We start from the raw sequence: 23,609 nt of genomic DNA, 5'->3' as shown, positions 1-23,609 counted from the left end.
TTATTTGAAGGTATGGACCGTCAGCAGAGCAGCTTCATATTTGGACTGTGACATTAGTCTGAGAAGCTTCTGAGATCATTCATAAGCCATTGGTGGATGCACTTAACCAGCAGTCGACTTTCTTCTGACCTCCATTTGAATTTCTAGGTGGTTTTGCATTCCCATAGACTTTGCATTCCCATAGAATTGTAAGAGAATTCAAAACCAGTCTGATGAAAACAAAATAGACATGAAGAAACATGATGAAGATTATTTCTACACATCTTGTTTCTACTCTTCTCCATTACATAGTGGGGTGGGTTTCTGTAGTCCACAGAGATATCTGTGAACAATGTATTTGATATCAATGCAGCACAGGCAGACAGCCAGGAAGTCACCAGCTAACAGGATTTATGACAGGATAAACTGGTATTTCTTGCTCCTATCAAACAATATAAGAAAGTCCTGGTATATTTAGCAGACCTTAAGGTAGCAAATATAAATTGATCCAGGGTTTACATGTTGTGGCGGTGCCTGGCAATGCCATTGTGTCATTTGGCAATATAGTTAACAGGACTCTCAGCCAGGGGGGCTGAGCAGTTCTGGGTGACTATAATGCCAAATTACACCATGGCATTGCCACACACTGCCACAATGTTTACATACCTCCTAAGTACCTAAATTTATCTTAAAACCTTTTGTATACCCCTGAACAGTAGAATGCAGACTGGAAACAGGAAGGTCAGTGCTATATATGCTAGTAGGGTACATGCTGACAGAAGAAGAGAAGAGAGGTGATCTCATCAGACTACTTCTGCTCCCTTAGTAAAAGGCTCTCAATTTGTTTAAGCAATCACGAGCTTGGGACAGGTAGGTGATCAAGCTGTATTTCCTAACAGCAGTAGAGAAAAAGTATGGTCACCATACTGTACTGTAGGTCACCATAAGTATGGTCACCAACCTAGCTGCCCTTATGTAAATCTCAGGCAACAGAAAATTACAAATCATTGGCAGGTAAAAAGTCTCCCATATTTTTATATTTCATGTGTAAATATAGCTGTTTGCCTGGAATTCAGCTTTAACACAGTGAACATAGTCTATCATTGTGGTACAGAAGCTGGTAGAGATAAATAACATGACACTCTTGCTGTAAATTATATTTATGGATGTAATGAAGTTCAGTGGTAGACTCAAAGCAAACATTTTTGAGGTAACATAAACCAAATGAAAAATAAATAGATAACACATGAGAAAAACATGAATTTATGTGTCATAAGAACCTATAAATAATTAAGCTATTACAGTTCTTTCTGACCAAGCTAAAATATTTGGCAAACAACTGTTGAAGTCATTGTAGTTGTATAATTCTAATATCTGCTGCATTTTAGGTCAAACAAAAATATATATTTTAAAGAGGAACAAAACACAAAACTCTGGAATTTGTGTCCAAAAATAGGCAAGCAGATGGCAAATGACTAGTCACCAACATTGCCTGTGATCTCCGTGCAGATGATATTTTCCCCTTTACTGACTTTTCATGCCTTGTTACTGTGTCTTCATGTGGAGGCGGCCATCTTGGTAGAGGCAGGGCTTTGCTTCCTTATGTCAGAGCCTCCAGCAAGGAGAAAAGTGAGCCTCACAGTAGTGATATCACAAAATGTTATTCCAAATCTCCTGAGATTAGGAGTCAGGGCATTGGCGCCTTATATCTCACACTGCAGATATACAGTTATGAGGCTGTGTGGACAGGACAGCCTAGATACACTCACATAGCAGATTTACAGATTTTTTTTAAATATACACGTAAATGAGTTAGAGCACAGACGCCTTCCCTTACCTTCATAAGCTCCGTCCAATGTTTCAGTAAGAAGCATTGTGCCTGAAAAGAGAGAGAGCTACTGCTTTGTTCTAACTTTAGAAAATCATACTGCTTTGGGAATCCTTTGTCATGTATTTAAAGTACATGTAAACTCTGACTGGATGACATTCTGTTTACCATGTGTCATAAGCAACTGCCATTTTTTCTTATAGAAAAGAGTTTTTACTTTTTTAATTCATTTTTTGGATCTCAGTGTTGGGTCTCCCTATAGTAACTTCAGCAGAACATGCCTCACTGTAATTGCAAGTGACAGGGTGACAACATAGGAGAGCAACTGGGACGCAGGGACAGAGTGTTGTCATCCTATCACAGGAAGTGAATCTTCACGGTGGTATCCCCAGGAATTATTTTAATGAATGCTGCAAAGGGAAAAATATTGAAAATTATTTTTGAGATTTCACTAACATGTTTAGAATTCTATGAGATTTTTTGTGATAGGGGTTACTTAATGCACATTTGTAAAATAATTGTATATGTATAGTAAAAAAAATAGATATATAAAAATAAATATATAAAAAAATACCCAAAACCAGTTCAACTTTCCAAATATATCACTTTTAACTTTTCCTAATCTGATAAAGGCCAGCAAAGTTCAAGGCTGCCTTTGTCCTCACTATGTCATTAGCCAGTGCCCTCCTATTTCAATCACCTTCCTGTAACAGAGGCTTTGCTTCAGCCAGATGGCACTCATCCTCCTTTTGGAGTTCAACTGAGCATCCACTGTGCACTGATAATTAATCCTTGCTACAGTAGCTGCTCAACAGCTGTGACCTCTAATTAATTAATATTAATTAAACTTTACATTCAGCTTTGTTTTCCACATCAGGCTTAAAATACCTACAACCTGAACCATAAAAAGTTTAAAAAAAACTTTAAGTGCATAAAAAAAGAAATAGCAAGACTTGACAGTTTCACAAATTACATTTTAAAATTCTGCATTGAAAATCATGTGGGATAATTTGAAGCAGAAGATGCCATTGCAACTAATTTATATCATGCTTAATCTAGACTTTCTGGCTTCTAAAGTATTAGGAAATCGCTTTGTTAGAGGAAGTATGGTGAGTTTTATACACTGTTAATTAACATGGCCTGACAAGAGAGGAATTGTAAATGCAAAGTAATTACTGGACTGTCTAATTAGGTTGTTCACTTAATAAAGAAAGCAGTGTCTTCTGTAAGACAGAGGACAAACTAGACATGTTAATATGTGTCTTAATAATACTACAGTTTTTTTATATTTTGTATGTATTTATTTATTTACTTATTTTACATATCTATAGATCTGAAAGATACAAAAACATACAGCAAATCCTAAAACTAAGATCCATGATTTATACAATGACTTATCAAACCTTAGCAGTAGTTATTAGCCTATTACCTGCAGGGTGCTTCCTGCCTTTTTGCATCTTTAATAGGTGAACCATCTGATTTTTTGGATGTTTATTACGGACTTTTGTCTGAAGTTTGCAAACGCCTCCCCCTTCCCCCACCCCCTACCCCCCCCAAAAAAAACATATTAAAAAAAATATATAGAATTTTTTTTTCTAAAACAGAGAACATAAAGTAATAAAAGATTGTAATGCTGACTTTATGCATCCCATATATAGTCAATAGATAGACAGTTGTGCAAATGTTTTACAAAACTAGATTTTTAATAGAACTACACTAAATACTATCAATATATGCAAACACTGTTGTTTTAAAGATGTCCTACAACATATAAAAGATTATAAAGTATCTGGTTTATAACAAGTAGATGACGATTTAAAATTCTGCACAATTTCTGCACTGTAAACTTGCATTTACAGTGACACTAAAGTCACAAATGTTCTCTCCCCACCCCCATACGGCTTTAAGGACTTACCTTAAATGGTGCCTCTTGATCCAATCATCATCTTCCTTCCACTTGTATTCAGCAATCCATCAAGCGCTGGGCCGGTCTCGGATCCACTGAAGACTCCTGTCTCTTCCTGTCCCACGGTGTCTGTCCAGCATTCACGCTCACGGCTGCGTGCAGTGACTTACAGTGAGTCTCTTCTCCCCTCTGAAGAGCTCTACTCCGCATGCACCCACCCCATCATGCCACTTGGCCGCTCGAGAATCTTCAAATCTTCAGATGGGACCGAGAGGCAGAGACGGAGGTAAGTAATAACCTTTTTGGTAACTTTGTAATTATTTTTATTTTTTTGCATATATCTACTGGTGCAGCAAAGAAAAATCAGGTCCCCTGCCTTGCCAGACAGGGCTGCCATGTGTAGCAGAGCTGTGTACATTCCAGAACTGGATGGGCATAAATAGAAATCCAGTGGCAAGAAATGGAATTCTCATACACATATTTTATCTGTGTAATGAGCTGTTTGCCTGGAGTTCAGTGTTTAGGGAAGTCTATAGTCTTGGGCTTTTGTAACATGGAACCCTGCCCTCATCTGTACTACCTGTTCACTCTTGGCACTATCCTGGCACTCAGTGCAAGTGAATCCCTAATTAAAATGTATATTCCCATTTACGCAACCCCTTAAAGGCAACCTGGCCTTTTCAACTTTTTTCTCCAAATTACAACTCATCAGATTTTTGCCAAATCATGTATATCAATGTTATAGTTACGTTTATGTCATTTTTAAGGAGACAAATTGTCTCTGTGTGATATGGCAGCAGAACAGCAAACACATCTGCGGCTGTTGAAAATAGACTGAGGTTAAACAGAATTGTTGTTTTAACTATCGCTTTCTGTATGTTTTATAAATCTTCCAGGGAAAAATAATTGCTTAATAATTTTTACTCGTCTGTTGACAGGGATTCTTTAAGTGGAAATGTAAGATTTCGTTCAGCTCAAAATGTCCTTGACCACAAAACTTGGGAAAGAGTTATAAAAATATATTTATTGTTATTACTTCTTTTTTTTCAATTTCAAATTGTACATCTGTGATGATTTATATGCTCGCACTAAGTCAGGAGTCAGACATTGCAAAATGCAAAAAAAAAAATTCCCCCGTAAAACTCACAGGTATGACGTGGATGGTTCTGCTGATGGAATAGATTGGCCTCAACAAGAAAGTAAATTCCAGTTTAGATTCATCTATTGAGCAATATATGGAGAAACAATTTATCATAATTTATTATGGGGTCTATTCACAAAGCTGCCAAAGGATCTAGCCGCAGCTTCGGCTGATCCTTGGGCAAGCTTCGACCCCAGGACCCCTTCGGTTCTATTCACTATAGCCCATAAAGCTCCCAAAGTTGGCAGAGCGGCTCAGTCGAGCAGAAGGCATATGCCTCGGCCCGACTGAGCCGAGGTGAAAGGCAAAGCTGGCTGAAAAGCCGGCCGAAAGGCTGCTACTGACAGCTGGGTGGAGCCAGCCGTCATCTCACGGCTGGCTCCGGCCACTTGCAGAGACAGATCAGCGTCCCCTGGTTACCAGGTAACCAGGGACGCTGATCTGTCATTACTCTCCCGGATGCTCTGGGAGTCTCCTGCTATTAGATAGCGGCTCCTGGCCACCGGGAGAGAAACACTTTCTCTCCCTGGGGCAGGGTGCTGGGTGACATCACACGCCTGTTGGGGAGGGCACACGTTTTTTCTTGCCTCGGGCGCATAAGGAGCTGGCTACGGCTATGCTCCCGCGGTGCTCGTGCGGCTGCCGGCTGAATGTGGCAGATGCTGCAGATGGAAAGGGGCGGGACACCTCTCCCAATGTGCTACGTCAGCCACACGAGCACCGCCGGAGGACAGGACGCTGGAGCCTCTGGGACGCACTGGAATGTAAGCCGGCCGACTCACAGCAGTCAGGGGTGGGAGGGGGTTGTATTGAAATCAATGGCACTGCAGCCATGCCCCCCGCCCACAGTGCGATCGCCCGCATTCGGAACGCAGGCACATTAGTGCCTGCATTCCGGTCCAGTGTGATCTGCAAAAATAGTGCTTGCAGTATTTTTCCAGATTGCACTGGACTGGAACGCAGGCACTAGTGTGCCTGGGTTCCAGGTGCAAGCGCTCGCACTGTGGGCGAGGGGCCTGGCTGCGGTGCCATTGACTTCAATGCACCGCCACGCCCCCTCCCACCCCTGAATGCAGGTGTTTTTTCATTGGTAGATCTCATTGAGCTCATCATTTGAAAAGTAGATCTCCAGATGAAAAATTGTGGGCACCGCTGCCTTACAGACTTTTTAGGCCATGTCAGATTTCTATTAAGGGGGGCTATTTATAAATGGTTGAACATTTATTTTCAACATTTTCTGTTTAATGTTTCACAGTATTCTCCTGAAGGAGAGAACAGTCTGGCAAAATGTATTTTGGGCCATTAAATACCCAGAATAAATGATGCAATCCTGAATTAGGGTGAAAACCTTTTTTTGCATTGCAAGAAAGTTGGAGAAGGACTACTACAGATGGTGAATTATTTTTGTATCTTTTACTAACCTAGTAACTTTTACAATTGTGGGAAGTCCTTGTGGACTCTATTTTGCAACAAAATAGAGCAAAGTGTGCAAAACAAAAAAAGCTTAACAGTATTTGTTTTAGGCCCTTAAAGTGAAAAAAGATCAACACAAGTCCCCTTCTAAAAGTCCACAACACCCTTAAGAGCATACTAAAGAAAGGATCAGCTTTTTCTCAACCTGACATAAGCTGATTTGTGAATTATTTTGTCTGGACTCTTGAGTTTGTGATTATTTTTGTTTGAGCTAATGACTTCAAACTTTTGGTGAAATGTCTCAGCTCCAGTCTGTGCGGTGTTACTGCTCTTGTCAGTAAAAATAAATCGACCAGCACACATGAAAGGACAAGGAACACTAATGTCCTATGGCTGCTACTAGGAGCACATGAGATTCTATAAACATTTGGGATTATCCTCTATTCTGATAATACTGCACCTATGGTTCGGCCGCTTACAGCTGTTCATGGCTGATGTCAAAACAGGGCATGTTAATGATCAACACCAATCTCTCCTAATAGCTGGTGTCAGCACTCCCTGTTCTTTACCTGCCATCTTTCAGCACTTAGTACATTTCTGTCTTACAAATCAGTTACAAAGTATTCGACTTCCCTTAGTTACATAGAAATTTAATGGGACATAGTATTTTTTTGCTGGAGGTCTTTTTATTTTGACTGTTGTAACTATGGTAAATTAAAACCAGCAAATGTTTTACTAAATGTGTAAGGGTTTGCACCCATGAGGTTTAAAGGACAACTGTACTTATAGTAATGGTGTCCTTTAATGAATCCCCCCATCCCCCTCAGTGCAGCCTACCTGGTAAAATAGCTTCCTCCCTGTCCTCAAGATCTTTAATGTGAAGCCCTACCCAGCGCCGCACAGGCTTGTCAACCTAAACATTTCCATCTTGTCCGCTTCCTACTGCACATTCATGCCATGGTTTCATTGATTCCTATGGCTAAATGGCATTTAGGGTTGTCTGCAGTGGAGTATGGATCATCCATGGGAATGTATAAAAAGAGCACCCAGCAGGGATGATTTCATTAGAAAGGCTGCACAGATATGTATCTTATCTGTGCATCACTCAGCTGTAGATCCTCAAATCATCTCTGAATTGGTGCTGACACTGTCCTTCTTTCCGGAGCGTAGCTACTTTGTTCCCTATGGTCCCTGTGTGTGTTGTAAAGTAGCCACCACTCCAAGGTCACTCCCGTGATAGACTACAATCTCAATACGAATTAGTAAACTAAATGTGAGATTGTAGTCCATCAGGGGAGTGAGCTTGGAGCGGTGGCTACTTTACAAAAAACACAGGGACCATGGGCAACAAAAGTAGCCACCCTCCAGAAGGAGGACAGTATCAGCACCAATTCAGAGGTGATTGGAGGATCTACAGCCGAGTGATACAAAAATAAGATACAGTTTTGATAATAGTTAGGGTACTTAAATGCATTTTTAAGAATCAATTCCTGCGCTTAGTGTCGCTTTAAGAGTTTTACCAGGCAGGCTGTCCTCAAGACAGTATAGGGATACATTAAAGGACAACTATACTAAAAGTACAGCTGTCCTTTAAAGAGGTTCTCCTGTAAAGAGTAAAGCTGAACTCAGCAAACAGCAAAATACACAACTTGAAAATGTTTATATGAATAGTTTTTCCCATGAAAGGATTTGTAATTCTGGTTAGTGACCTAGACAACTCTACCATAATGCATATCCATGTCCTGGAACACCCTGCCAAATACACTGCAGCTGGTAAATACATCTCGGTCCAGCAAACAACCTAGCCTGATTGGATGATGAAGAAGCATCAACACACACCCCTCTTGTCCTCCTCTTCTAAAAACATGTTAAAAAGTAGCACAGCCGAGATTGGCTCATAGTGCTTCCCCACCCTTCTTCCAATCTGAGTTCTGCTGTGCAGGGGGTTACAGCAGGTTGAAAGATTTAGGTACCGTATATACTCGAGTATAAGCCGTCCCGAATATAAGCCGAGGTACCTAATTTTAGCCAAAAAAACTGGGAAAAAGTATTGACCCGAATATAAGCCGAGGGTGGGAAATGAGGCAGCTACTGGTAGATAGATACCATTAAAATACATTAATATTTATTTAAAAGAAAAATAACCTAGCTCTGTAAGTGGAAAAGGGGGTACAGGGCTACATATCATGTACTACGGATCATTTAACCCATTCATATTAGCAGAGGATAATTGTAAATCTATTGTTCAGTGCACTCTATATGTAGTATATAGTACATGTACATATAGAGTGCCTGCAACAATACATTTACAATGATCCTCTGCTAACATGAATGGGTTAAATGATCCATAGTACAGGGCTACATACAGATCATTTAATACATTCATGTTAGTATAATTGTAAATGTATTGTCTGCACTGTATTAGCAGTATATACTCTATATAGAGTATATACTGCTAATACAGTGCAGACAATACATATATAATTGCTTAATTAATCTCTCTCTCTACCCCCCCCCCCCTCCCTCACTGTGTGCCGGTGATCGGATCATCACAGAGAGAGCAGGGACGAGTCAGCGGCGCGCTGATCAGACGAGAGGAGCTCCAGGTGGGGTCCTAATTTAGCTGGCTCAGAGGTGCCTGCCCGCTAAATTACAACCCCACCTGGAGCTCCTCTCGCCTGATCAGCGCGCCGCTGACTCATCCCTGCTCCCCTGCCTGACTGGCCGCTGCGGGGGGGTTTTTCTTCTTCTTACTTACCTCGCCGAGCGTCGCTGCTGCTGCGGTGTGCGGCGCTCCGAGCGGGGTCATCTGGCAGTCTCCGGCCACCTAAATTAGGACCCGGAGACTGCCAGATGACCCCGCTCGGAGCGCCGCCCACCGGAGCAGCAGTGACGCGACGCTCGGCGAGGTAAGTAAGAAGACGCGCTGGCGCTGACTCGAGTATAAGCCGAGGGGGGCACTTTTCACCCAAAAAAATGGGCTGAAAATCTCGGCTTATACTCGAGTATATACGGTAAATGTAAATAATATTTAATGGTATTTATTGAATACACAGTTGGATCAATTGGAGTTTTTTTAGTATCTGCTTGGAGTTTAGCTTCAAAATGCTATAAGTACTTCCATAAGCAGCAGCTTTCATAGCAACCAGTGTGTGCCAAGACGCCTGTTTTCAGGTAATCAGGTAATGACAGAGAATTCACACAGTATGTATGTACGAATGAAAATAGTATTCACTAGACACATAGCACGTTTGTGTATTACACAGAGTGCCAAATTCAGAAAGGAGGAGAGGTAAAGCATATTTTCAGTACACCTGCCTGGTTTAAAGTGGACATAAATAAAATGCATATGCATCTTCAGGCGCTTGTACATACCTTTCAATAACTTTCCAGGAGCACTAACATTTGTCATGCTGTATTGTGAATCCACACCCTTATCAAGTCAAGTCACGAGCTGATGTGCCCCTTGTCAATATTGCAGAGGACCAACAATATGTGCATGTATATGTCAATGCTGGACTTTATTCATTAAAGTCAACATTTGGATAATAATGTGCCTAAGGTTTTAGAACTCACTGAGCCTCCATATGACAACAACTGTTTAATTCTCATAAGGACATTTGTGATCTTCTCTTTGGAATTTCTCACTCCAGTGGTTGCATATGAGAAGCTGTGATGGATTCTCAAGAAAGAAAATAGAACAATGCAGGCTAGTTCAACAGAACTGCACAGGCATGAGCATACCATAAGACACCAAGGGGCCAGTGGCAAGACAGCAGTGTCAGAGTGGCCAGCAACAAACCAACAAACATTTACAAATTGTGGTATCATTTATCTTGTCTAATAAGCAGTGTAGGGGCATTAATATATCTCAGCTTTCAAGAATTGTCACAAGACTCTCTGTAACTCTCTGGGTACAGTTGAATAATAGCTTCATGCAAATGGCAGACATCCCTCTCCAATTGTGCAGTGTTTAATATTTTGCAAAAATAATCATTTGAAAAAAGAGTGGTAAGTGAACCATATTGTAGATCCCATTTGCCTAGGACTGTATGCATAGAACCTTGTGCATAGGGTGCCTGTTCACCTACCCCTGAAGCATTGTAACTGGATGATTATACATAGAGAGGTGGTTTGGAATACTCAAGTAATGCCATGATGAAGAAGAAAAATGCTGGGCAACTTGGCTGATTCTTCCTGTACTTTTTTTTTAAAGTGACACTAAACTCATGAGTTCAATCTTAAAAATATATTCAAGTACCTTAACTATGAACAAAAATATATCTTATTTGTGTATCACTCAGCTGTAGATCCTCATATAATCTCTGAATTCATTAAAATATTAACGGGGACTTAGGGGTACGAGCGTGGCACAATATTAATGTTTAATTGTTCGTATTCTGATCACTATCACTGGAATTAGTGTCCGCCGCTTAGATAGGAGCTGAGCGCAAACTTTTATTTGATATCTGTGAATTCATGCTGACACTTTCCTTCCTTTTTCCTTCCAAGCTCACTCCCATGATTGACTACAATCTTAATACAATTTAGTAAACTAAATGGGAGATTGTAGTCCATCACGTGAGAAAGTTTGGAACGGTGACTATTTTGCAACACAGGGACCATGGGCAAAGTAGCCACCCTCCAGAAGGAAGGACAGTGTCAGCACCAATTCAGAGATTATTTGAGGATCTACAGTGATACACAAATAACTTACATTTATGTAATAGTTAACCACTTGATGACCGGGTGTGAAACCCCCTTCCTGTCCAGCCCATTTTTTAGTATTCAGCTCTGCAGTACTTTGACTGACATTTATTCAGTCATGCAATGCTGTACCTAAATGAATTGTATACCATTTTTTGGGTGCAGATAGAGCTTTCTTTAATCACCACTGGGGTTTTTAATTTTTACGCTATAATAAAAAAGTACTGAAAATTTTGAAAAAAAAGCAGTTTTCCCTAATTGTTTACCCACATTTTTGATAAAATATAAAAGATGGGATCACGTCGGGTAAATAGACACCAAACATGTCAAGCCTTAAAATTGCGTGCACCTGCAAAATCACAAAACAACTACCATACCTAAATTGGCCATAGGCTACTCTTTAAAAGCTTTTTACCGCTCATCAGTTTAGTGGTATCAGTGATTAATGGCCCTACAATTATTGCTCACACTTTGTCGTTCGCGGTCATATATAACATGTTTGGCGTAATCTTTGTTTGCGCACGTAGGCGTGCCCAACACGTATTTTAATATTTTTTTTACACTTAACTTTATTGCTATTACATATCAATCACTTCCGCCTTTACAGAGAGAGGAGGATGGGCAGCTACACATCACCACGCGAACGCTTGTATGCCACAGCCAGTACCGGCTGTTAAAATAATTTTGCGGGATTCTGCTTGCGCACTCTAGAATCACGTAAATACACATTCACTGGAAAGCATCTTCCGTCTGCCCGTGTATTCACAATGGGCAGATGGTATAGTGGTTAAGGTACTTGAATGTATGTTTAAGATTTAACTCCTGAGTTTAGTGTCACTTTAATTGCTATATTTTCAAGTTTGACTGGGGCATACATTTAAGTCATCACTTTCCAAATGAACACTTGTGTAGCTGTGTCAATGATGCAGTATTTATTATGTTTGGTGCATGCACTCTTTGTGGAGACAGATGATGCTGACACGATGCAGTAGGATACAGGCATCTGAAAGCGTACTTCAGTCAGCACTGTGAAAGCTGTTTGTTTTGTCTCGAGTGAAAAATGAGCACTGCTAAGCTCTTAATACACAACATGGCCAATGAAACACACATTAATCGTCACATTGTATCCTTGACATAATGAGAAGAAGAAAATACAGAGTGCAATTTAAGCATGACCAAACGTAAACCATTTGCTCCATCTCCTGTGTAGATGGCACAAGGCTATGGGCAAACTCTATAGAATGTAGATTGCTGCATAGATTCACAGAATATATTTTGGAAAAGACAATCATTCATAGTGTTTTCTTTGAGCATTGTATCTTTTTGATGTCCATTCTATTAGAAAAAGCAAAATTGTATTCAATGGAATGTGTAGTTGGTTTGTACCTATCTTTTTTCTTAATTTATTATGGTCAGGAATGAAAAACACTTTGTAGTCTGTTGCTTGTATATAGCATCCATAGCTCAAGCTATAGTTTACACTCAGAACTAAATGACTCATCTCAGTGACTCAGTCCTAAGTTTTAATTAGACAAGGCCAGCCATGATCTAGGCTGCTAGTGTTTCTCTGTCTCATTAGCTAACTCATAGTGGTCTAGGAATATTTTGTCATGTATTAAATGTTTATTTTTAAAACAAAGAGTTCAGTACAGTAAGGTTGTACCCAGTTTATGAGGCCTCAGGTTGCTTTAATAATTTTAAAATATTTTTTTGTGTTATTTTTTTTTATTTTTTCAAAATTAAAAATCAATTGGCCAGCTTGTGTAACAATAGAAATCAAAATTCAAAACAATATTCACATCCTTTCTGGTGCTCTTCCACACACACTGACTGTTCTGTGACCCAGCACTGGTCCTCTTCTTAATTGATTCACGGTCGATGTCATCCAGCTCACTTCCTGTGAACTCAGGTCTACATGGGAGCCATGCCATCATGTTGGACATGGCTTACAGTACTCCTGGACAAAATGTTCCTTACTTGTTATTACACAAGTGCTGAGCTATCCAGGTGTAAGGACCATTGCCCCCAGAGGAGAACAGAAAGGACCTATAAGTTGGCTTTAAAGATTTAGGGATGGGTTATGAAACACAGGGTTGGGCATTAACCCATAGTATATATTATTATAAATGATATCTATATAACAGAGATCTGTCCACAGCCTTACACAGTGCCAAACAACAATTACTCTGTTATTCCATTAAGCAGGAAGAAGTACAGCATGTGTGTATGTATACTGTATATTACCTATATTAAGTATAGATTCATATATACAGTATATCCCTCTAGTAAGTTCAATGAGTAATATCTATGAATCCATTGTTATAATACAGTTTATTTCAGAGAGTATGCCTAGTTTAGTCATTTACTTTCAGTAAGACTTAATTATGGTAAAAATCCATTATTCTTTAATTATGCTCGAAACAGCTTATCTTTGTCTTGTGGTCTGTTATAGATTATACTTGAAAAGTCACAGCGGAACAGCAGGAAAGCAGAGCAGTCTGATCTTACATGGGGCTGATTTCAGTACAAAAGACGCGGACAACGACAACTGTATGTGCAAGTGTGCGCTCATGCTGACCGGAGGTATGTACAAAGCACAGATGGGGAGTTGTATTCTATTCCTGTTACACATGTGCTCTATTTCTGAATGCTAAAAACTATGCTTTGTATTAGCTCTGTATATTTGAAGAATATAAAGTATATACAGTATATTGTGTATATAGATCGTATTACACGTATATCTCCCAGCATTTTGAAATCAAATACTATGCACTTCTTAACAACTAACAGTCCAAAAGACACATACGAAGATTCTCTAGCTAATAAGCCATGGGCAAGGCTATTCCTACAACCTGGCAAAGAAAGAATCTAACCTCTGAAGGCATATGCTGTAAATGGAAAATGGGTTCCATTAAGAAGCTTTAATACTTTTTACCCAAATCTCATAGAGAAATCCATAGTAGACCCATAATCATTACATTTCCTCTTCTGGCATCTGTGGAGCCATCAGTCACATGGCCACTGCCAAAGTAAAGGATAAGCACCCAAGCTAAGCACCGGATTGGCCTGCTCTTCCTCAGTTTTAGTCTCGCAAATTTCATGAAGGGAACCTACCAATATATATGCCAAATAATGTGTAGGTGCAACACTTTCAGGTATATATTACCTTTCAGAGAGGTCACAGTACTCCAATTAAGCTTTATTTTTCCTCTGAAGCCTGGTGCCATCTTTAATCATCTTCTTTCTGAACTAGAATATTTCCCCTTGATGTAATAATCATATACGTTTTGGTGCAAATGTGATAGCTTTTAAGTTCTGGGCTGCGTAATCAGGTTTTGAATAGATCAGCCACCTACTGCTACCTCTCATCTTTGGATTAGCTACAAAGTTACTGTATATTGTTGCAGTTGTTAGAATGATGACTGGGGGAGAGAAGACTAAGGAAATGCTTCCTCCTTCCTGTAGCAGGCTGATGACATATTTCTTTCAGTTTACTTCTCATAGCCTAAAGAATAATCAGTTGCCTGGACTACTTTTTAATGATTAAAAAATAACAGCTTTTTCTCCGAAAGTATACTGCTGCTGTATATTGTGATATGTCAGGAATTTTTCCATACAGACTTTTCAAAAGTTACTGATAGGTCCACTTAAAGGATAGAGCAGATGTCTAATGTTGCTTTGGTGTTGGAAGAGTTTGGCATTGGAAGAGTTACAGAATAGTGTTTTTTACATATTACTTTTTGCTTATCTTTTTATACAGAAGGGTGATCACTATAGAAATGTATTTTTCTTATATTATGGTTTGTTTTTTAAAAGTTTAGGCACGCAATGGAAATTATAAATCTGAAAGTGCCCAAGACACAGTTTTAACCTAGCCACACCAGGCCAAGAAACTAGATTTGTACAACCCTCTTAACCTACCTCCAAACCCATCTTTTTATCTGTATAAAGCTATAGATAGCTTTACAAATAATAAGGCAGAACATATACAGCTGTATACGCTTTCTTATACATCTCTCAGAGTGAGAGCCATGAATATTTTTCCATCCAAATGACTGCTTAACTCTAGGCTAAACATAACTGCAATATATAGGGTAACAAGATGAATGCGAATTGTTTTCTTACAATTATATTGTCATCTCACGAGGACATCAATGCTGGTATTGTTGTGTTGATCTCTAAGCTATTATTAAACTGCATGCAAATTATTGTTATTTTGTATCTATTTCCATGCATAGAAGTCACTTAGTAGACCAAGAAGAGATTCTACATAGAAACAGTACAAGCAGCCTTTTGTTTCTTGCAGTCTTACTGTAGAACGTTGTGTTTTTATTGGCTGTTGCTTTGTGCCATTAACAGTTCATATCACTCATCTGCAGAAACTCCTTTGAAAAGTGACTTTAGAAGGACAGAGTAAATATTTAGATTATTACTGATTATGTTATTCATTTGTTTGAGTTCTTCTTTGATGGCTTTAATATTATTATCACAAAAACACGGTCATTTTCATTGGTTGGACTGCACTGTTTGCTGTTGACATGAGCTTGCTCTCTTCAGCCTTTTTCATTTTTCAAACATTTCCGATGTCTAATTCCCCTGGTCCTTCACTAGCACTTTAGTTTGACACAATACTGATGGATTTGGTGAAAGACGTGAACATGTGCAAATATACATTGCTTGTTATACATGTGTACTTTTAACCATGACAAAGAATAAAGTGGAAAATAAAGACTCTTTATTTAATATTAGATTAACGTGTTTAAAGAACGTCAACACACTTTGCGTGCCATTTAGTGTGTGTTATACAAATTTCCTCATATGGGGATCACATACTTGGTAAAAGTTCTCAAAGTGTAAATGCATTCTGAACAGACTGCTAAAACGTCATAGATGGTCCCTGTAAATCGTGCATATTTTGCCTAATGGTGCATTTGCAGTATTTGTTAAGCTGGCCATACACCTTACAACCATCGCACAACTTTCATTGTGCAATGGTTGTAAGGTCATTAAAATTTCGTACGACCTGCCCATCTTGGACAGGCAGATCGTACTTGCGATCATCGCAAGCTCTCCCCGCAGAGGGGAGGGCTTGCCGATGATTGCAATGCTGAGCGGGCAGTGTGCGCTTGCGGCCTGTGCAGCTTTCGTCTTTCGAGCACGCTACCAACCCGCCGAAAATCATACGATTTTCGGCGGGTTTTCCAGCGTGCCAGGAAGACAAAAGTCGTGCGACCGTACAGTAGATGCGGTCGCACGCTGCCCATACACCTGCCGATTATTGTAAGATCGCAGGATCACCGACGATTATCGTACGATAATCGGCAGGTGTATGGGCACCTTTAGGGCGTCAGTAAAAGATCACCTTTTACACTAAATCACTGGAACCTGTAGGCACACAACTTTTGGCACCTTAAATTGACCCTGTCGTGAATAGTTTTTTATTTAAACTGCCATTACCTGTAAAAGAAAGCAGTAAATACTCACCTTTCTCTGTGCCTGCTCTGCTGAACACCACACCAATCACTAGACTTATTCCCCCCAGATTCCAAGGAAAACTGACTCATCTGGAGTGTCAGATCTCCTGGGTCACAGTGCTCACTGGTTCCTCCCTCTGAGTTCATGTCTCTGAATTAGTGGAGTCAGTTAGAGCAGTCGAGGACCCAGAAGATCATCATTCCCAGCAGGCTTTAGGGAACCAGTTCTAGTGATTGGGCAACTGCAGTGTTTTGGTTGTTTATATAATGGGGGGGGGAAATTTCTGCCCCGGGCGCCCAGAACTCTGGTTACGCCACTGGGCAACTGTTCAATGTTTAGCTGCTGTTCTTATTTTAAATACTGCAGGGATATCCATTATTTTCAAAGTCTTAGGCTGGAGTTGGGCTTTAGCATCGTATGTTACAATGACATAATTCTGGCACTATGTATTGTTGGAAAACAATGGTATAAGCAATGAAGTTCCCCTTTAAAAGTGATAAGAGCTTTTATCACATACTGTGAAAAGTGTGCATATGGGCACATACTGAACTGACACTTGTACATAGCACAGAACAGCAAGCTGGTTCCCTACAGACAATCTGGTCAAGTACTGATGGATGGAGAGCAGGTCCACGTCAGGTCTACTTAGACTTGTTGTGACAGTCGGCAGTAGTTTCTTTGAAGTCCAGTGCTTTAATTCTGAAGAATCAATGCTTTCCATCAACTTGTTTATAGTAATATATTGTGTTATGTTAGTTGGTCAAGAAATCAGCAAATGAGTAGAACCATTGTTTTCAGAGCAATTATGCAATCAGGTTCCTTTATAAATATTTTTTGTTATTTATAGAAACTCACACAATATCTATCATTTGTGTCAGACATCAAAATATTATTTTACATAAATCCTGCCTTAGGTTTCTCTGGTGTTGCTCTTGTTATTGCAGCTAGAATACAAAAGGGCCTGGTTCATTTGATCTTAGTAACATGAAAAGAAGGTTATCAAATAATTAGAAAAAAAGGAAGTCAAACATTAAAGCAAAGCTGTGCTTTTGCCCATGCAGAGCTAAGGAACTGGCCATTTTATTGCCCCTTCCCAGCAGCATATACTTACTTTTATTTTACTTGTCCACTGCTCCGTTCAGTCCCAGGATCAACTAATTCCCAGTACTTCTGGTTACGGGAAGCAGGCTATTTACTCCCTTTCTGCGTGTGTGACAGCTGATAGGGCCAGCCCTTGTCATGTGTGATCAAGGAGAAGATCCCCAATCCTAGTAAAATCAAATATTATCTGACATATCGGGGGGGATTTACTAACCTAAACACAAGCACGCACCAGGTGCGTGTGATTTTCACACAGCAAAACGTATTTATCAACCAAAAAGTCTCTAAAAGCATATTTCCACTAATGCCATATATGGAAAAATCATGCACATGATGCATATATAATGCTGCTTCACAGTTTAGACAAAAATGGTTAGCTCATGCATTTACATTCCTGCATTCATCAACGCAAGCAACATAACATAGAGCTAATTTACACCACATTACCTTGCAATTCATTGCAGGGCTTTGCACAACACACCTGCTGGGTGTGTAAACACTACAAAGGTGTTTCGATTCCTCCCATAGATCATGCTGGGAGGGAACACACTACAGAGGTGTATACACGTTCGTGGTGTGTTTAAAAGGTTAGTAAATCAACCCCATCAAGTTGATTTCTCCACTTTAAATTTAGGTTCACAGAATCACAGTGATGAAGTTTTGATGGGAATCATTCGCTACCAATGCCAAAATAGAAAAAAAAATAATAACCATGCAGTGGCGAGAGGGCCTTTTCATACTGCTTTGAGGGCTGCATTGAAAATACACAATTTCTTTAAATTACATACTTTGAGGATAACGTGGTGTTACAGAACAGCACAATTTTTTCAGACAGCCTCAGTGACAGTGTTTGTGGAATTTATTTTAATACAATGAGCTCGGTTTTCAAAGATTAGCAGCACCCCAATCTAAGTTTCATCACAGTTTTAAGGCCCCATTCACATTAGATCTGTTAGCATCTATTTTTCTATTTTTCATTGGATGCCAAGGCAAGGACCACTGAAAATGAATATATATATATATAGTTATTGATTTTTACACTAAGTTATATAAGTGATTGGTTCTGCCTTTCGTTGACACTAGTTAGCAGTTCACACCAGTCCATTGCATTAAGCTGCCCTAAAAAATAGAGCAGGATCTACTTTTTTCAATGCAACGGACTGGTGTGAACTGCTAATTCGTGTCAACGGAAGGCAGTACCTATCCCTTATATAATTTAGTGTAAAAATCAAACACACCCCCCCAAAAAAACGCAAAGTAATGAAATGCAACATAACATAACGTAATGCAATACAATGGATGTCAATGGACTGTGCAAACTCAAGTCATCGTTCCTCCGCTGACTTATGTTTTTGGCACCAATAGTTTGTTTCCAGTGTGAATGTACTCTTAATCAATTACAACTAAAGCAGTAATAGCTTGCTAAAAAAAATAGCCAATGGCACAAAAGTTTGATGGTATACTTTGTTAGTACCGCCACCGCACTGCATCATCTTAAAAGTGTTTTAAAGTATTTTTATCTGAGGTGTATGGAATGCCTAACTTTTATTTTTACTATGGCGATAGGGCGGTAAATATGTAATAAGAACAAAAAACAGCTCCAGGTGAATGACGGGCTTTGCCTATCAGCATAAAATAAAAACCAATAAACCCAAAAAGAAAAGAAAACCCCAAAATACAACCCCTCTGAAAAAAAGAGTGTTTGCCATTAAATAGACAGCTGCTAAAAGTGATCACTGGAGGCAACTGCACAAAGAGCTAGAAATCAGAGGAACCCATGATAGCAATAATCTAAACCTCACCTCCGTGTAACCGGGCGCTAAGGGCTGGTGGTCACTTATCCTGTATTTTTTTTTTTTTGCACCACCTCTGATTTGGTTCCTGATGTTGTTCTGCCCTGATGTCAGCTATTCTTTGGAGAGAGCACAAAAGCAAGCTGAAGGGCACAACAGTGCATCTTTTCCATTACTATACTTGCCTGTTACATACATTTGCTAGACGTGCAGATTTCAATACCAGAGGCTTTGTCTCGAACCCATGGCAGCGACAAACCCAAACTTCATCCATATGTATAACCTTAACAATTTTATCAATTTTAGGTGGACTGACCATTTAACATTTTAGTAGTCTGAAATGATTCATAATAAAGAGTTGTACATATACTTATTCATGTGACTAAAGATTAATTAACAGATTTATCTCTCTTTCACTATTGCTCCCAGTGGTGTTGTTGTGTTGTTGATGATAGGAACGACATGGAAATAGAAACATGCCAAATATTTTGCTGTAAATCTTTCCCTGTAGACTTATAATGAAGTGTTACCTCAAAGGAAAACACAGAGTGGATTATGAGGAGAGATCAATACAGAGTGATAACTTCTTGATACAATGGCCAATGTTAACTCTGTACTCATTTCCCTGGCACCCAGCCCTTGTCATCTCCATGGAGATAAATGATGTACCGTCTCTTTTGATGGATTACCTAGAAACAGAAATCCATGAGAAGGGGCACAGAATGGAGGTTGGGAGTCTGAACAGAATCTCTTTGGATTTAGCCATCAGAGAGGTTACAATACAAAAGCAACTTGACATGTCAGCGCTATATTGTAAAGTGCTGCACAAACTGTTAGCGCTATATAAATCCTGTATAATAATAATAATAATAATGTCAGTTACAAATATTCCTTGCAACTAAATTAATATTTTTAATGTTATATACAGTACAGCTTTAAATTGTGATTCAACCTTTGCGAGTCTTGAGAGAATTTGAAAGAACTATGCACGGTATACTTACATATTATGTCAGTTTGCCTTCCTCACAGAAAAATAATTCAATAACAATTGTAATTGTGTAACAATTTGTGCTAAAAACAGAGCTTTTAGTTGCACAACATTTGCAAACATTTGTAAGCCACTCTGCCTCATCAAGGTTTCTCTGTGTAGTGTTGTCCTAACTCAAATCTATGAGAGCCTCCATCTTGGAGAATATATAGCAATGGATACATTTGAATGTAGATATGCCTAGAGCTAGTCCTCCCCTCGTTAAAGGCACAGTGACACACCAGAGGCCCAGCACAGGCCGGTGGAAGCTGAAGATCCTCAAGATGCCCCGACAACAAATCCAGCAAGGTTAACAGAAATGGCAACCACACCAATCAATGTATAACTAGCATGTATGCAAACCTTTGGTGTCTGCATAAAAATCATGTCAAGTCATTACATCTATCATGTTGTTCCGCATGGGTTAAGACAAATGATTGATTAGATGAAATACTTTTTGGGGGTGATTTTTTATAACTGAAGAAAATAAAATAAATAGCAGAAGAATAAATAAATAAAATAATAAAAGAACAACACTGAGTTATGGCTGGTAACAACCAATTAGGTTTCACCTCTCATTTTATACACACCATAACGCCATTCAGTCCTAAAGGGCAATAACTCAACTTTAACTCCATTTTAATTTCTTCAGAATGGTTTTATTTTTTTAATACATTTGTTTTAATGATAAAACTGCTTTCAATGTTGACTGTGCAAAGGCAATTCTCAGAAGGTATTTTTACATGTGAGAAAGAAATGAATGTTCCACAACACTATCCAACTAACTAGCCAACAAATAAATTGCACAGTTCAAATGTAGATTTAGCCCTCATTCACACCTAAAATGTATATGCATTTAGGGATTCCTGCTTCAGGAACTTGTGATTTCCTACAGCAGGAATCCCAAATCTGCTGCTTACAATTGGCAGCTGTCACCCATTTAAGTTAATGATCAGGTGACAGCGGCCACATTTGAAATACTATTACATGCGGTTAGGAAGAGATCACTATCTCTGGACACACGATCGATGCGTCCAGTGATAGTGATTGATTTCCAACTGCATGTAAACATATTACATACAATTACATGCAGTGTGCCAGCATTCTGCCGATTTCAAATGCGCCCACTGTCACCTGATCATTAACTTGAAAGGTTGACAGATGCCACTTGTAAGTGGCAGAATTGGGATTCCTCCTGCAGGAAATCACAAGTTCCTGATGCATGAATCCTAAAACTCACTTACATTGAGGGTGTGAATGAGGGCTTTTAAAGCAATGTAACAATCATGTAAATGCTGTCTATAGATTCCAGGTGCGGTAAAGCTGTGTGTGTAGTCTTACCATTCATTTTGTTTATAAAGTAGCCACATACAAAATAGCTAGCCCCCAGCCTTCATGCTGCAGAGAAGGATCGTTGCTCTGTATTTGGCAGCTGTGGTCTCTGCAATAGTTTGACACATTGCCTGTGAGTCTGAGCTAGAGCTCTCCAATAAGCAGGGAGCATGACATTTGCCCTTGCAGAGAGACCATGGCTTCCAAACAGAGGGCAGGGATCATTCCCTGGGTACAGACTGTGGTTGCTTTACAAACTAAAGGTATGGTAAGTCTTATTTTTTTTTAAGTTTAATCTTTTTTGATTGTTTTTTATTTCATGAATATTTACTATAGTTAATATATATAATTGTCTAATCATGAATATGTTCTTTCTGTTTCCTTATACAGGTTGGTGGTTTGATGCCTGTGGTCCTTCTAACCTTAATGGGATGTACTACAATGCTGGCCAAAATCATGGAAAACTGAATGGAATAAAATGGCATTATTTCAAAGGGCCAAGCTACTCTTTGCGTTCAACAACGATGATGATTCGACCTTTGGACTTTTAGCTCAGAAGAGCAGGACAATGGAATACCCTCAGTCATGGGAAGTTTCTTTGTATTTTATATCAGTTGTGGAAATATTGAAATGACTTACAGTATTCCCAGCACACATAAGGGAATCCGTGTGATGGTTTGCTGAACTCCTTTTGGAAATATATCTTCACAATCAAAGCTGCTGGATCTACAGCAAACAACTGCAAAAAGAAAAAATGGTTGAGCCATTATGGATCTGTTCTTCATTAACTCAGCACTGAACTTGCCACATGATAACAAGTACTATATATCTTATGGTATAAAAACTGAGAAGTCAGTATGTTTTGAGGATAAACTACATATTACCTAAAAATTGTCAACAATCATGTGGACTGGGGGGAAAAAAAAAACGTTTGCATCAACGCACATATAGAACATTCTGGTTCATGGTATTTCTATATTTTTCTATGGACTTTTTCAGCAGACTGTTTTAATGGGCTGGATCTGTAGATATGCATCAAATCTATCACTATACTTTCAAAATTAAAATGTGAATTTGTTCCCTTAAGTATTAAAAACTGAACCTTTTATAATTTGTTCAAAGTACTTGGGGTTCTTAGCCACAAAAACTATCATAACAAAAAAAAACAGTGTTGCCAAAAACAACCAATCTAATTCTTCCATCAATGTGATTGGTTGGAGTGAAATTCCTGTTTTACAAGTAAATGTGTTTTGTTTAAAGGCTTCTTAAGGCAGGAATAGATGAGAAAATGAACAGGAGGGATAACGAAAATGTACCTACTACCCAAATACACAGAAATAATCACAAATATTTATCAGTAACTCACTAGGTAACAGCAACATAACTGAGGTACCAGTGGTAGAAAAGTTAATCAAAATGGGCCTGGATGAGTATGAACGCCACACATAGCTGGGGTGATTATATTTTAAGATGGGAAGGGGTGGCAGGTACCATTATTTTATGATCTTATCACAAACATCCATGGGCGTGCGGGTAACTATGGCCCATGAAGGCAGATCCTTGAAATCCACCCTGGGTATAAGCCATGTTTAAGAAGGTGTTATAGACATCAGAGGCATCACTGTTGCATCATATCAATATAAAAGTATATAGGAGCTGGCACTGGAATCCATTGAGATGTTCAGAAAACCAAATACATATGTCACCATCTGGGATGAAGTCCAAAGGCGCTAGTGGAACTTTGGGTCTCTTCATCCAAAGAGAAAATGTGGAGTTCCAAATAAAGAGTTGAGTAGCTTCAAGTTGAAAGTTTCCACTCATTAAACCCCCCAAAAAGCTAGGATTTGTTTCTTTAAGCTTCCAGGCGTCTTCATTTCTCACTCCTTTTTTTTCCCCTTTGAATGTAC

At 39.2% G+C, this 23,609-nt stretch overlaps 1 protein-coding gene across 4 annotated transcripts in view; it reads left to right on the top strand.

Moving 5' to 3' along the window:
- ANGPT1 (angiopoietin 1) overlaps nt 1–22,811 on the top strand; it is a 237,483-nt gene extending 214,672 nt beyond the window's left edge. For all 4 annotated transcript variants that reach the window (XM_018570749.1, XM_018570726.1, XM_018570734.1 and 1 more), the window contains 2 exons: nt 13,427–13,557; nt 22,093–22,811. In XM_018570749.1, the coding sequence (XP_018426251.1) occupies nt 13,427–13,557; nt 22,093–22,253 (292 nt within the window). In that variant the 3' untranslated portion in view covers nt 22,254–22,811. The remainder of the gene's footprint in view (nt 1–13,426; nt 13,558–22,092) is intronic.
- The last annotated feature ends 798 nt before the right edge of the window (nt 22,812–23,609 follow it).

Source organism: Nanorana parkeri, unplaced genomic scaffold (assembly GCF_000935625.1).
Source record: "Nanorana parkeri isolate BGI_ZX_2015 unplaced genomic scaffold, ASM93562v1 scaffold39, whole genome shotgun sequence".
NCBI classification, from domain to species: Eukaryota; Metazoa; Chordata; class Amphibia; order Anura; family Dicroglossidae; genus Nanorana; species Nanorana parkeri.
The sequence above is the reverse complement of the archived record's forward strand: the minus strand, read 5'-3'. Positions and strand labels throughout refer to the sequence as shown.